Genomic DNA, 15174 nt, shown 5'->3' on the forward strand with positions numbered 1-15174 from the left:
CCTAGTGCACCTTGGACGCATCTCACAATGGATTTTATTACTGATCTTCCTGTGTCCGAGGGTTTTACTGTCATCTGGGTGGTCGTGGACAGTTTTAGTAAGATGTGTCATTTGGTTCCATTCATTAAGTTGCCCTGCGCCAAGACACTCGCTAAGGCGTTTTTTAAGGAGATTGTCAAGCTTCATGGCATTCCCACGGATTTTGTTTCTGATAGAGGACCTCAGTTTGTGGCTCGCTTTTGGCGTGCTTTTTGTGACAGGTTGGGAGTCCATTTGTCATTTTTGTCTGGGTATCATCCTGAGTCTAATGGATAGACTGAAAGAAAGAACCAGGATGTAGAACAGTTTTTGCGTTGTTTTGTGGCGGACAATCAAGAGGTGTGGTCTGAGTTTCTGCCTCTCGCGGAATTTGCTCTTAACAATCATACATCCTCCTCTGCTGGGTGTTCTCCTTTTTTTTGTTTTACTGGGAGACATCTGTCTTTTGGTTCGTTCTCCAAATTGGGGTCGGCGGTGCCGGAGGAGGAGAATTTTTCCGGTGATTTGGAGAGAGTTTGGACTCATGTACGTTGCAACCTTCATGAGGCTAACAAGAAGTTCAAGAAGTATTTTGACAGGAAACGTAAAGAGGTTTTGTTTACTGTGGGTGACATGGTTTGGTTGTCCTCAAAGAACCTGCGGTTGAGGATTCCCTCTAAAAAACTGGGTCCTAAGTTTGTGGGTCCATTTAAAGTGCTTCAGGTTGTTAACCCGTCTGCTGTTAGGTGGGATGTCCCTACTTCCTGTAAGATTAATCCTGTGTTTCATGTTTCCTTGTTGAAAAAGGCTGATGTATCAGATAGGGATGCCACTGGCACAGTTCTTCCTATGGTGGAAGACGTTGAATATGAAATTTCTCGTATCTTGAATTCTAGATGGCATAGAGGGAGATTACAGTACCTTGTCTCCTGGAAGGGTTTCGGTCCCGAAGACAACTCCTGGGTAAGGAGGACTGATGATGTCTCTGCTGCTAGGCTTGTTAAAGCTTTCCACAAGAGGTTTCCGCATAGGCCTGGGCCTGGAGGATCCGGAGGAACGGGGTACTGTCTCCTGTGCTGGACTTCAGTGTTTGACTGTTTCTCTAGCCTGGTGCTTCGGTGCCTTTCTCTGTCAGTTCGCTTGGTCCTTCTGGGACCTCTAGTACCTTTTTGTGTTCTGCAACAACTTCTCTGTTTAGGAGATGTCCCATTTTTGTCCCAGTCCTTAGTTCTTTTAGGGACCCCTCCCCTTATGCTATAGAACTTTGTTCAGACTAGCAGAGGACTAAAGCGTGTCTGTTCGCTAGGAACAGGCATCCCGCTACATCATAGGGATTCAGCTTAGTCTTACTGTAGGGACAGCTTTCCCCTATCTTTCCTTAGTACTTGTTGCAGATCATAACAGTCACTGCCTAAAAGTGTGCCCATCATAATTGATCCTTGGCACATGCGAAGATGCCTCCCGCCATGCACCTGTCGTTGCAGACTTGCAACAATCACCGTCCACGTCCTTGTCCCAGTGCAGCGCTCAGTTGTCCCTACCCCATTCCTTGGAATGCAAACGCAAGTATGCAATCAGCCTAATAACCAACACACCCACAAGCTGAAATACTATACTGCCAAATTTTTGACAGCTGCTTGCACTTGAAATGTGGCCTTTTAGGCTCGTGGAGGCGGAAGCTGTCCACAATCTTATGGCTGCGGTGACCGGGTATCCATACTCTGTCCCCAGCCACCACTATTTTTCCCGGTATCGTCTCCGCCTTCCACAAGCACGGGTCCACAACATTACCTGTGCCCTCCCCAGTGCACTTACTGGGAAGGACCGCCTAACCACAAACACATGGACAGGTGAATGTGGCCAGGGACGGTACGAAGCCAGTCCACAGCTTTTTTTGCTGAGAGTTGTATTTAGCTCGGTGAAAGGACTGGCATAGAGGGAAACCGTATCTACTCTGGGTGTCATTTCTCCCAGGAAGTCCTCTAAAGCTGAATTCACTTGAAATGTGGCCTTTTAGATTCATGGAGGCGGAAGCTTTTCATAACCTCATGCCGGCGGCGGCCGGGTGTCCATACTTGGTCCCCAGCCGCTACTATTTCTCCCGGTATCGTGTCCTCCTTCCTCAAGCAAGGGTCCCACAACATTACCCGTGCCCTCCCCAGTGCACTTACTGGGAAGGACCATCTAACCACAAATACGTGGACAGGTGACTGTGGCCAGGGACGGTACGGAGCCAGCCCACAGCTTTTTTTGCTGAGAGTTGTATTTAGCTCGGTGAAAGGACTGGCATAGAGGGAAACCGTATCTACTCTGGGTGTCATTTCTCCCAGGAAGTCCTCTAATGCAGCTTGTTGCAGAAGCAATGGCAGCCTGTCCAACATCAGCTTGCAGTTGTCGGTAGTGCTTTGACACACAAACATCTTTCTTTACGCATTTAATTTCATGCCTACAGAGTTGGGCAATGGCCTGATCTGCAATGCGGTTTGAGAAATAACATGCATAAGCACGTCCGATCCACATTAAAAAAGCAGCCATAGAGTGTCCAGGAACCTTCCCCCACACTTTTCTTAGCCAGGGCTGCTTCTCGGCAGGGATGGACGGACCCACCAGAAAACCGGAGACTCCTCCGGTGGGCCCTGGCTTCTCCTTCAGAGACCACTATCTGCTTAGTTTTTTGTTACTTGGAATGCAAGCGCAAGTATGTAGCCAGCCAGCCACCCACCCACAGGCCGTAATACTAAACTGACAGATTTCTGGGCAGCTGTTTGCACTTAAAATGTGGCCTTTTAGGCTCGTGGAGGTGGAAGCTTTTCACAACCTCATGCCTCGTGTCCATACTCGGTCCCCAGCCATCACTATTTCTCACGGTGTTGTCTCTGCCTTCTACAAGCGTGGGTCCCTGAACATTACTGCTGGTACTTTTCTGTGGGAATTTGCTTGCCTCCTACCAGCCTGGAATATTTCCAGTAAACTATGGTACTAGCACTGCCCCCAGTACCAGTAGCGAAACCATCCCCAATTTCCTTCTCAGGAATTTTATTTGTTAGACTGAGTGGCTGCCCAAATACATTAGTTTCTCACAAAGGAGCTGAAGATAGAGTGGCAGTAGGTGCAAGTTTCTCCAGCCTGTTAGATATCAGAGGGTGAACGGCAGCACATTGGATCAGTGGTTAGCACTGAAGCCTTGCAGCGCTGGGATCCTGAGTTCAAATCCCAGCAAGGACAACACCTGCATGGACTTTGTATGTTCTCCCCGTGTTTGCATGTGTTTCCTCCTCAGTAAAAAAACAGCCATAGAGTGTCCGGGAACCTTCCCACTCACTTTTCTTAGCCAGGACTGCTTCTCGGCAGGGTTGGAAGGTCCCACCAGAGAATCCTCTGGTGTGCCCTGGCTTCGACCTCAGGAGAGTTTATGATAGCACTAACTTTGCAGCTGCAATGGGGCTCTTGGTCGGGGGAGAAATGTGAGCCCTCAGAATCAAATCCTCTGGTGGGCCCAATGTTTTTCAATCTGAAACCACTTCTCAGAGGGAGTTGTATTTCACCACAGCCATATTCTTTAGCTTGGTGAAAGGACGGGCATAGAGGGAAACCGTATCTTCTCCGGCTGTCATTTCTTCGTCACCAGGATCCGCCCATTGTCACACACGACCATGCCTGGCTGTATGTTCAGCGGTGAGAGCCACAGATCAGGCTGCTGTGTTACAGCTTTCAACAACTCTGCAGCGCTGGGCGGTTTGTCACCTAAGCATTAAGCATGTTATCTTCAGCACAGCCTGTTGCTGCTTGGCCAAGGCGGTGCTGTCAGCTTGTGACTGATGTGGTCATTTTGGAGATGGAGGAGGAGGTGCAGGAGCTGAACAATGTGATTACATTGAGGTTAAATTGACGACGCTGTTTTTATACTAAAGAAAGATCCTATTTTTTTTAAGTTATTTTTTAAGACAAGTGCATTCACCGGGAAATGTAATTTTAACATTTTACAACCTTATCTGGCAATGTGGTGTGTGACACATCATCTGACACATCATGTTTTATTTATGATGGAGAGACTCTGAAAGACATAAAGGCTATTTTTATAGGGCCATCAGACGGCCCTTACTATTCTTAAAAGGCCAGCTGTCGGCCCTCGCTATTGTTAGAGAGCCATCAGCCGGCTATGCTTTGTTGTTCCCATTATTAACAAGTGGGTCTCCTATACTGTTATTGCGTATGCAGTGATTGCAAGGGCTGTCAAAAATTTGGACGCAACCCAATACCTCTTTGAAGAGACATAGAGGAGGGTCTCAGTAAAAAAAATGTTCCCATTATGAAGGAGCTGGTCTCCTATAGTGGTAATGCACATGCTGTGACTGCAAAGGCTCCCAAAATGTGGGAAAAGCCCTACTAAGAATTTAAAGACACACAGAGCAGGGCCACAGTAACGACACATTCCCATTAGAAAGGAGAGAGTCTGCTATATAGTTATGGGGTATGCAGTGAGTCCAACGGCTCACCAATTTTATGAAAAACCCCACTAAGAATTTAAAGACACATAGAGCAGGGCCACAGTAATGGCAAATTCCCATTAGAAAGCCGAGAGTCTGCTATACAGTTATAGGGTATGCAGTGAGTCCAACGGCTCACCAATTTTAGGAAAAACCCCGCTAAGAATTTAAAGACACATAGAGCAGGGCCACAGTAACGACAAATTCCCATTAGAAAGGAGAGAGTCTGCTATACAGTTATAGGGTATGCTGTGAGTCCAACGGCTCACCAATTTTACTTTTAATTTTACACTAAGTGTATGGGCTGACAAACATTCACTCCTGGGGGGGATACATGAACATACTGTATCATTTTTCTTTTTTACGGGCATTATAAACACCCTTTAAAAAAATTATGTGGATGTTGCATCACGGACCACGGTCACCCTGGTTATATGGTGGTGGAGGATGAGGAGAAGGAGGAGGACAAGAGCAAATAGCCAAAATCAGGAAGCGTATACCCATGTGTTGGTGTGAAGAGGTGCATGGGAATACACCTTCCAAAAAAAGACACTGGAGTCAGCCTGTCAGCATTTTCAGTTGACAGGCTTATGCGCTTATCAGTTATAATTCCACCAGCGGCACTAAAAACCCGCTCTGATAAAACGCTGGCATCAGGGCAGGCCAGGACCTCCAAGGCATAGAGAGCCAGTTCATTCCACGTATCCAGCTTGGATACCCAATAATTATAAGGCTGTTATGCACACGCCCGGGCTGAGCGGCGTGTGCGTGTGATTGTAGTGATTCCACTGGACCGTGCCGGAGAGTGAATGCCTGGAGGGGCTTAACTAGGTATTCACCCGATCCGACCAGGGTCGCACGACGGCATACGACGCCAGTGCACCAAGGAGGAACCGAGCAAAGGGACCAGGTGCTACTCCAGGACAGACCCCGGACACGGCTGTTGACCCACACAGGGGAATACAGGAACAGACTGGTAGGCTGGCACACAGACTGGTGGGTATAGGCAGGCACGACTGGTATGCAGGCAGGCGGGTAAGCAGGCACGGGGGTACAGGCAAGCACAGCTAGAGTGCAGACAGGGAGGCACTAGCAGGTAGGAACACAGGCGGGATAGGACCCAGTACACACTGGGACTCAGGAACAATACAGGCAGAGGGGTACAGGCAAGCACAGCTAGAGTGCAGACAGGGAGGCACTAGCAGGTAGGGACACTGGCGGGATAGGACCCAGTACACACTGGGACTCAGGAACAGAGCCACAGATGTGGCGGACAAACACAGCAGAGTGAGGCCGCCCAGAGAGGTGAGCGAGAACAGGGCAGGACAAGGCCGCCTGGAGCGGTGAGCAAGAGTAGAGCAGGACAAGGCCGCCAGGAGCGGTGAACAAAGGATCAAAGCTGAGCGAGACTGCTGGAGCAGTGAGCAAGAGTAAAGCAGGACGAGGCCGCCTGGAGCGGTGAGCAAGAGTGGAGCGAGACTGCCGGAGCAGCGAGCAAAAGGGTCAGAGCGGAGCAAGGCTGCCGGAGCAGCGAGCAAAGGAGTCAGAGCAGGCTAGAACCGCCGGAGCGGTAAGCAAAGGAGTCAGAGCAGACTAGAACCGCCGGAACGGTGAGCAAAGGAGTCAGAGCAGACTAGAACCGCCGGAGCGGTGAGCAAAGGAGTCAGAGCAGGCTAGAACTGCCGGAGCAGTGAGCAAAGGAGTCAGAGCAGGCAAGGCTGAGTAGGGGGGACAGGGCTCTGTTCACACGGAACAGACAGGAAGGGAAAGGCAGAGACAGATACCCACAGGGTACTTGCAGTGAAGTAGCGAGGGGACCACAAACTCACAAACGGGAGTACAGAGACAACAAGCAGGAGTTAGGTACGAGTTCAGACTCTGCAGAAAAAGGAAAGGAACGGACATAGAGGCAAAACAGGTAAAGGATAGGAGAGAGTTCAGACTGGAACTGAGTGTACGGAAGAGACCGACACTGCAGCGGGATACAGGAGCGGGTCTGGGAATACGGCCCCCAGAGAGGCGGGACGAACAGGCAAGGAGCGTGTTCAGACAGGACAGACAAGATACAGGAACGGATCTAGGTAATCGGCCCCTAGAAGGCGGGAGGAACAGGCTAGGAGCGTGTTCAGACAGGCCTGGAAATACAGCCTCCAGGAAAGGCAGCAGGCAAGAGTACACAGACAGGACTCAGTTCAGACACGGGAACAGATACTGCAAGACAGGAGAAATAGACAGGACTCAGTTCAGACGGGAACAGATACCGCAAGGCACAGACAGGCAGATCTAGGAATACGGCCCCTAGAAGGCGAAAGAACAGGCAAGAAGCGTGTTCACAAGAACAGACCACAGTTCAGACACAGAACTGGAAAACAGGCAGGAAAACAGGATAGGACCTGGCATGTCAGAGACAAAAAGCCAACTGACAGGACACAATGCTCAGGCGCCATCTTGAGGAAGAAGGTGGTATAAATACCCAAAGATGGACAGCAATAGGCTGAAGGTGCAACAGGGGCGTGTCCGCAGCAGGTACAAGAAACAGGAAGTTCAGCGGGCGTCGCCCTATGCAGCCAAAACAGACAAACAGACAGCAAGGAGGGAAGCCAGAGAGACATTCTGGACTGGAGATCAAGTGCGCGCTCTTGCACAGTGGGAGATGGACCACCATGCAAGGACGCCGCCAGGTATGTTACAAAGGCACAGAGGAATCATGGAGGAGGTTGGTACGGTCGGCAAGGTATTCTCTCAGCATCTTCCCAAACTTTGCACTTCTTGTGAGAGTACCCCGCACCTCAGGGCCCTTGCGATGGGAGGGTCTGAGAAAACTGTCCCAGAACTTTGACAGTGTTCCCCTGCTTCTGCTGGATTAAAGTTGTGTCTCTCTCGCCTGTACTCCTTGGTTGTCCAACAAACTGTGACCTCTGCCGCCAGTGTTTTCAGATGGGAATTTTTTTAATAGTTCCACAACAAGGGCCTTCTGGTACTGCCCCATTTTTGTAGACCTGGTCGCCTCAGGAATAAGAGATATAAAGTTCTCCTTGTAGCGTGGGTCTAGAAGTGTCACCAACCAGTAATGACTGTCACCCAAAATTTTGAGAACGCGAGTGTCATGGGAAAGGCTGCGTAACATAAACTCAGCCATACGTGCCAGACTGCTAACAGGCAAGACTTCCGTGTCCTCACCAAGAGGATGACTGACCATGCTTTCCTCCTCCTCCTCCTCTCCTCTGTCCTCTGGCCATCCACACTGAACAGACGGTATGACAGTTGTGCAGGTAGTACCGTCTACTGTATAGCACATGAAACTAGCTCCTGTTCTTCCTCCTCCTCATTGTCACCCAATCCACTTTGGGATGAGATGAGTCTGGGCTGTGTGTAATCACCCTGTATGGTTTCTTGCTCCATCTCATCATGCTCTGCCTGCAATGCATCCTCTTTGATTGTGAGCAGAGAGCTTTTCAGAAGACAGAGAAGCGGGATGGTGACGCTAATTATGGCGTCATCGCTGCTCACAATCTTGGTGGAGTCCTCAAAGTTTTGGAGGATTGTACATATGTCTGACATCCATGTCCACTCCTGAGGTCTTATGTGTGAAGTCTTAACTGAATACCGACGGCCTTGTAGATGCTGGTACTCAACAACTGCCCTCTTCTGCTCACAAATCCTTCCCAATATCTGCAGTGTAGAGTTTCAACGCGTGGGGACATCACATAACAGTCTGTGAGCCGGAAGCTGCCAACACTGCTGAAACATGGCAAGGGCGGCGGAAGCTGTAGCTGACTTTCTAAAATGGGCACACAGGCGGTGTACTTTAACAAGCAGATCCGGCAGCTCCGGGTAGGATTTGAGAAACCGCTGAACCACGAGGTTAAGCACATGGGCCAGGCATGGTACGTGTGTGAGCCCGCCTCGCCTCAGAGCCGCCACCAGGCTCCGGCCATTGTCATACTCGACCATGCCTGGCTGTAGGTTCAGTGGTGTGAGCCACAGATCTGCCTGCTTTTTCAGAGCTGTCCACAACTTTTCAGCATTGTGCGGTTTGTCACCTAAGCATATTAGCTTCAGCACAGCCTGTTGCCGCTTGGCCGAGGCAGTGCTGTGGTGCTTCCAGCTTGTGACTGATGTGGTCATTTCGGAGATGGAGACTGAAGAGGAGGAGGAGGATGAGGTGAAGGAGCTGTAGACTGTGGGGGCAACCCTGATTGATCTAGGGCCCGCAATCCTCGGCGTCCGGTGGACATGTTCCGTCCCAAGGTCCGACTGGGTCCCGGCTTCCACTTAGTTAACCCAGTGTGCCGTCAGCGAGATGTACCGTCCCTGCCCACAAGCACTTGTCCACGTGTCCGTTGTTTAGGGCACGGCTAATGTTTTGGGGCACGTGCTTGTGTAATGCGGGGACGGCACACCGGGAGAAATAGTGGCAGCTGGGGACCGAGTACCGAGGGACGGCCGCTGCCATCAAGTTGCAAAATGCTTCTGTCTCCATGAGCCTAAAAGGCAACATTTCGAGCGCAAGCAGTCGTGAAATATGGGAATTTAATACTGTGGCCTGTGGGGCGTTGGCTGCGTATTTGTGCTTGCGTTCCAAGGACTGGGGTATGGAAAACTGAACGCTGCGCTGGGACAAGGACGTGGACGTGCTTCCTGATGCTGCTACTTGAGAGTGTGCAATGACAGGTGCAAGACAGGAGGCATCTTCGCATGCACCATGGACTGGGGATTGGCTTGCATGCATAACAGCGGAAGAAGCAATGGTGCCATCCGCAGACACTGTTCCTGGATCCTGGGGTTCGGGCCACAAAGTCGGGTGCTTTGCTGCCATGTGCCTGACCATGCTGGTGGTGGTCAAGCTGGTCGTTTTGCCACCCCTGCTGATGCTGGCCTGACAGGTGATGCAAATGGCCTTTTTGGGGTTATCGGCAGAGTCTTTAATAAACAACCGGACTCGGGACGACCTAACAGTTGTACTGGCAACTTCCTTCGTGTTGGTGTTACGGGCAACGGTTGCCTGCCTTCTTTCTGCGGCCACCACACTGCTTCTTCCTGCCCGTTGGAGTGCTCTGCCTCCCTCCCCCTGTGTGCTGCTCTCCTCGCTCTGCATGTCCTCCTGCCAGGTTGGGTCAGTTACTATATCATCCACCACCTCGTCTTCCACTTACGCACTCTGGTCCTCCTCCTGACTTTCTGACAATTGTGCTTCATCATCGTCCACCTCTTGTGACACTTTTCCACCATCGCCTTCGTGTGACCGTGGCTGCTCAAATATTTGGGCATTGCTACATGAGATCTCGTCTTGCTCCGCTTCAAGTGGACCGGGCGAGAGTCCCAAATCTATGAATGGGAAAGTGAACAGCTCTTCAGAGTGTCCAAGTGTGGGATCAGTTGTCTCTGGGCACTCGGCATGGTGTTAGGAAGAAGGTTCAGGGTGAGGAATATGCGGTCCCGACTCACAGCTACTGAGACTTGACCTTGTGGATGACAAGGTGGTGGTGGTGGCTAAGTGACTGGAAGCATTATCTGCTATCCAACCAATAACCTTTTCACACTCTCTGTGTTCAATAGTGGTGTTCTGTGGTCCCCTATTAATTGGGACAGGAAGGTTGAGCGAGAAGATGTGGGTGTTTGTTGTGGCACAATTTTAGCTTGCCCACGGCCTCGGCTTCTGCATGCACCATCATCACCATCATGTCCAGTTCCCCGTCCCTTGCCACGTGTCTTGCCCATTTTAAATGGAGGACAATATTTTCCACGCTCACAACAAATTACTGAATTTGGAGCGAACTTATATGTGATCCGTGTGACGGACAAACCACAGTTTTAAATACCTTGCCTGTAGGTAACTATTTTGAACAGCAATCTGTTGTCAATTGCTTCACTGACACACTGAATAAAAAATGTAATGGAGGCTAGAAATGGCAGTATTTTCTGCAAACGTATATGTGATCCGTGTGACGGAGAAAAGACCATTTTAAATAGCTGTATTTTTAGCCCTGTAATATGGAAAGGACCTGGCTGTATTCTGCAGTGCCAACAAGCAAATGGCACAGAAAAACTGTGTTCTCTGGATTGCTTTTTAAGCAAATAATGAGGATTAAGATAAAAAAAAAATTATTCCTGGCCCTTGAGACCTGGGTCTATTTCTAGAAATATCAGCAGCAGACAAAACTGGATGGAGCCTCTTGTCCTATGTGCACTGCAGTCTGCTATATACCCTGCATGCCTATATACCTTGCCTGCCTATATACACTGCCTGCCTGATATCTCTGCAGATGGATTAGTGCTCAGATGGACTGTTTGTTGAGATGGATATGTGTCTAATATAGTTTGGTATACCTACACTAACTAGAAACAAGCAAATCTCTCCCTAGCTCAGCAGCACCTCTCCCTACACTGTCTGATTCCGGAGTGACTGTGACGGCCCCAGGTCTGATATAGACCTGATGACGCTGTGCGGCCAACCAATCACTGTAATGCCACAACCAACATGGCTGCAGCATTACAGTGAGTGGCAGGCAATTCCTGCATGTTCATTGGCTCTCTAAAGCGCGCCAAACATGCAGGGAGGAGACCCGAGCTTCCGCCTAGCATGTCGAGCAGTGAGATGCTCGGCGAGCACTGAGCAGTAGCGAACATGCTCGCTCATCACTATTAAATATTAAACAAAACCTACTTTTCACTCTGTGAATAGGTGGACTTTGCCAATCGCTATGTTGGTGGTGGTGTGACTAGTGAAGGACTTGAGCAGGAACAGATTCGGTTCATCATCAATCCTGAACTGATAGCAGCCCGCCTCTTTACAGAGGAATTGGAGAACAATGAGTGCCTTATTATAACAGGTCAGTTTATTGAATTCCTTTCTTTTTTAAGGTTTTATTAATACTTTTGGAAAATGCATCACTAGCAGTAATAAAGAGTAATCATTAACAATAAACACAAATGTGTTAAGTCCTTCAGTTTGTCGTATTAAGGCCACCACCCCACTATCAGTATTTGGTCAGTAAAACCTCTTGGCAGCAAAAATGCTGCGGAAAATCGGCAGCGTTTTTGATGCGTTTTCATGTCTTTTTCATGCGTTTTTGCCTGCAGATTTGCCATGCTTTTTTCCAATGCATTGTATAGGAAAAATGCAGTCAACAATGCACAAAGAATGGACATGCTGCTTCTTTTAACGCACATTAAATTCTGTAAGGAAAAATCCTGATCATGTGCACAGATCTTGCAAAATTTCATAGAAAATGCTGGGATAAGGTTTGCAGTGTGTTTTTGGAGCCAATTCCACCAGATTTAGCACATCAAAATACGCATAAAAAACATACTGTGTGCTCATACCCTAAGAGTCCATTATTCCTGTCATTTCAGAACAGTTCTAGGTATTACACCAGAACAACAATTTAATTACCATAGTAATCACAGAGTTAGCAACAGATACCAATGTCAAATATAATTATTTGAATTACAATAAAATTAAAATATATACAATTACTGAAGAGGCTGGAATATTGTTTTATATACCTACAGTACAGACCAAAAGTTTGGACACACCTTCTCAATTAAAGATTTTTCTGTCTTTTCATGATTATGAAAATTGTACATTCACACTGAAGGCATCAAAACTATGAATTAACACATGTGGAATTATATACTTAACAAAAAAGTGTGAAACAACTGAAAATATGTCTCATATTCTAGATTCTCCAAAGTAGCCACCTTTTGCTTTGATGACTGCTTTGCACACTCTTGGCATTCTCTTGATGAGCTTCAAGAAGTAGTCACCGGAAATGGTTTTCACTTCACAGGTGTGCCCTGTCAGGTTTAATAAGTGGAATTTCTTGCGTTATAAATGGGGTTGGGACCATCAGTTGTGTTGTGCAGAAGTCTGGTGGATACACAGCTGATAGTCCTACTGAATAGACTGTTAGAATTTGTATTATGGCAAAATAAAGCTGCTCTGCTTCCGAGGATAACTCCTCAGTCACCTCTGCTTCTGAGGATAAGTTTATCTGAGTCACCATCCTTAGAAATCGCAGGTTAACAGCAGCTCAGATTAGAGACCAGGTCAATGCCACACAGAGTTCTAGCAGCAGACTCATCTCTTCAACAACTGTTAAGAGGAGACTTTGTGCAGCAGGCCTTCATGGTAAAATAGCTGCTAGGAAACCACTGCTAAGGACAGGCAACAAGCAGAAAAGACTTGTTTGGGCTAAAGAACACACGAAATGGACATTAGACCAGTGGAAATCTGTGCTTTGGTCTGATGAGTCCAAATTTGAAATCTTTGGTTCTTACCGCCGTGTCTTTGTGCGACGCAGAAAAGGTGAACAGATGGACTCTACATGCCTGGTTCCCGCCGTAAAGCATAAAGGAGGAGGTGTGATGGTGTGGGGGTGCTTTGCTGCTGACACTTCTGGGGATAAATTCAAAATTGAAGGCTTATTGAACCAGCATGGCTACCACAGCATCTTGCAGCGGCATGCTATTCCATCCGGTTTGCGTCTATTTGGACCATCATTTATTTTTCAACAGGACAATGACCCCAACCACACCTCCAGGCTGTGTAAGGGCTATTTAACCAAGAAGGAGAGTGATGGGGTGCTACGCCAGATGACCTGGCCTCCACAGTCACCAGACCTGAACCCAATCGAGATGGTTTGGGGTGAGCTGGACCGCAAAATGAAGGCAAAAGGGCCAACAAGTGCTAAGCATCTCTGGGAACTCCTTCAAGATTGTTGAAAGACCATTTCCGGTGACTACCACTTGAAGCTCATCAAGAGAATGCAAAGAGCGTGCAAAGCAGTCATCAAAGCAAAAGGTGGCTACTTTGAAGAACCTAGAATATAAAACATATTTTCAGTTGTTTCACACTTTTTTGTTAAGTATATAATTCCACATGTGTTAATTCATAGTTTTGATGCCTTCAGTGTGAATGTACAATTTTCATAGTCATGAAAATACAGAAAAATCTTTAAATGAGAAGGTGTGTCCAAACTTTTGGTCTGTACTGTATGTGGCTACATGAGTTGGTGATTAGTATCTATAGTGGTAGTGGTAAAATGCACACGGCCATACTATTCTGTGCATTTTATCAGTGATATAGTTACAGTTTCATATGCAGTTATTGTTTGTTAGCAAAACTGAATAATTTAGCTTATGAATATTTGTTTTCTATTGCCTTATTTTGCATTTATTTTTTTTAATATTATTTATGTTAAGTGTTAGTTATTTTACATTTTTATATAGGTGCAGAGCAGTACAGTGAGTACAAAGGTTATGCTGAAAGTTACAGATGGGACAATGCTCACAAAGATGAAGCTCCACGGTATGTTTTTTAAATTAACATGACCGTCCTAATATGTCTACTGTTTTTAATCTGGCCCAAATCATTGAATGAAAGGGAAACACCACCATGTAATAAGGGGGTTATCCCAATTTAGCAAGTTATCACCTAGCTATCACCTGTTCTTAGCTATTTCTGGCCTTCCCATAAGCAATGAATCAAGCACTGCACTGAGCGGAGCTCATTGAGTGACAGGACACCGCTCCTGAGCTCAGCGCTAGAGCGGCTCATTCTCCCTGTCTCCTCGGCGTTAGCGGTCAGAGGATTACAGCGGGGGACATCTCAGGACTGGTGAATGTAAGGATTTTATTATTTTATTTTAATTTTTACACATGGACACTGCAGAAGCAGACTACTACTTTCATCATGGTCCCTGCTGGTGCTGATCACAGCGCGAGCAAGGGCAATGTTGAGAGCAGCGTTCAGCACCCAGCGCTTGGGAACAGCGCTAACTATACAGTGATTCCCAGGCGCTGGTAAGTGTCACACTGATGACACATGTATGTCATCCGTATGTGTTCAGTGTGAGGCACTTTTGCGGACTGTGCAGCGTGTAAAAAAAACGGACATGTCAGCTTATGGAGCACAAGGACACACGGTCCATGCACAGACATGTGCGCAGACCCATAGATTTGAATGGGTTTGTATGTGTCTCCAGTACATGTGGAAACTGTCACCACCACATACTGGAGATACTGACGTGTGAAAGAGCCCTAAAGCTGATAACTTCAAGTGGATTTCACACAAAGTTAATTTTAATCAACATTTTAATCAATAGATCTTTGGATGTGTTTAAAAGAAATGTTCCTGTGCTGAGATAATGTTATAAATGTGCCCCTGCTGTGTTTTTTTGTGTAATAGCCGAGTCTGACTGCAGGAACATGGTCTGATCATACCACATCTCCTGGTCAGGGGAGAACGCAAAAGAGAGGATACAGATATGACAGCATGGGATCACAGCTGGTGCACTGATTAAAAACAGGCAGGGAAATGATTTACTTCTCAGCAGGGCTGCCACCAGGGCTCCATACTGGCAAAATTTTTGGGCCCCCATGAGACTCCGCCCAGGCTCCACCCCCGCTCCGCCTCCATAAAGCTCTGCCTCCACCCCTTGAACCTTCCACAGTGCCACCACCCATTCTTGGAAAAACTCCACTTCTGCACCAAGTCCTTACCAATCACACATTAACAGTTCCCATTGAACACCATATCACATAGCTAGGAGCTTTTGTTTTGGCCAAAAGATTTTTTAAACCACCACCATGACAAGATAGATTCATCTGGCCGGGCTCTATTCTACTCTAGCCGATTAAACATTTTTTATAATACCCAATACTC

General features: G+C 47.6%; 1 protein-coding gene across 1 annotated transcript in view; it reads left to right on the forward strand.

Moving 5' to 3' along the window:
- Positions 1-15174, forward strand: part of LOC141271666 (poly(ADP-ribose) glycohydrolase-like) — a 527289-nt gene that overhangs the window by 303604 nt on the left and 208511 nt on the right. Inside the window, exons 12-13 of the mRNA XM_073681706.1 lie at positions 11191-11338; positions 13740-13818. Of these exons, the coding sequence (XP_073537807.1) occupies positions 11191-11338; positions 13740-13818 (227 nt within the window). The remainder of the gene's footprint in view (positions 1-11190; positions 11339-13739; positions 13819-15174) is intronic.

Source organism: Phyllobates terribilis, unplaced genomic scaffold (genome assembly GCF_046119375.1).
Source record: "Phyllobates terribilis strain yellow unplaced genomic scaffold, ASM4611937v1 Scaffold_5__5_contigs__length_657084704, whole genome shotgun sequence".
Classification (NCBI taxonomy): Eukaryota; Metazoa; Chordata; class Amphibia; order Anura; family Dendrobatidae; genus Phyllobates; species Phyllobates terribilis.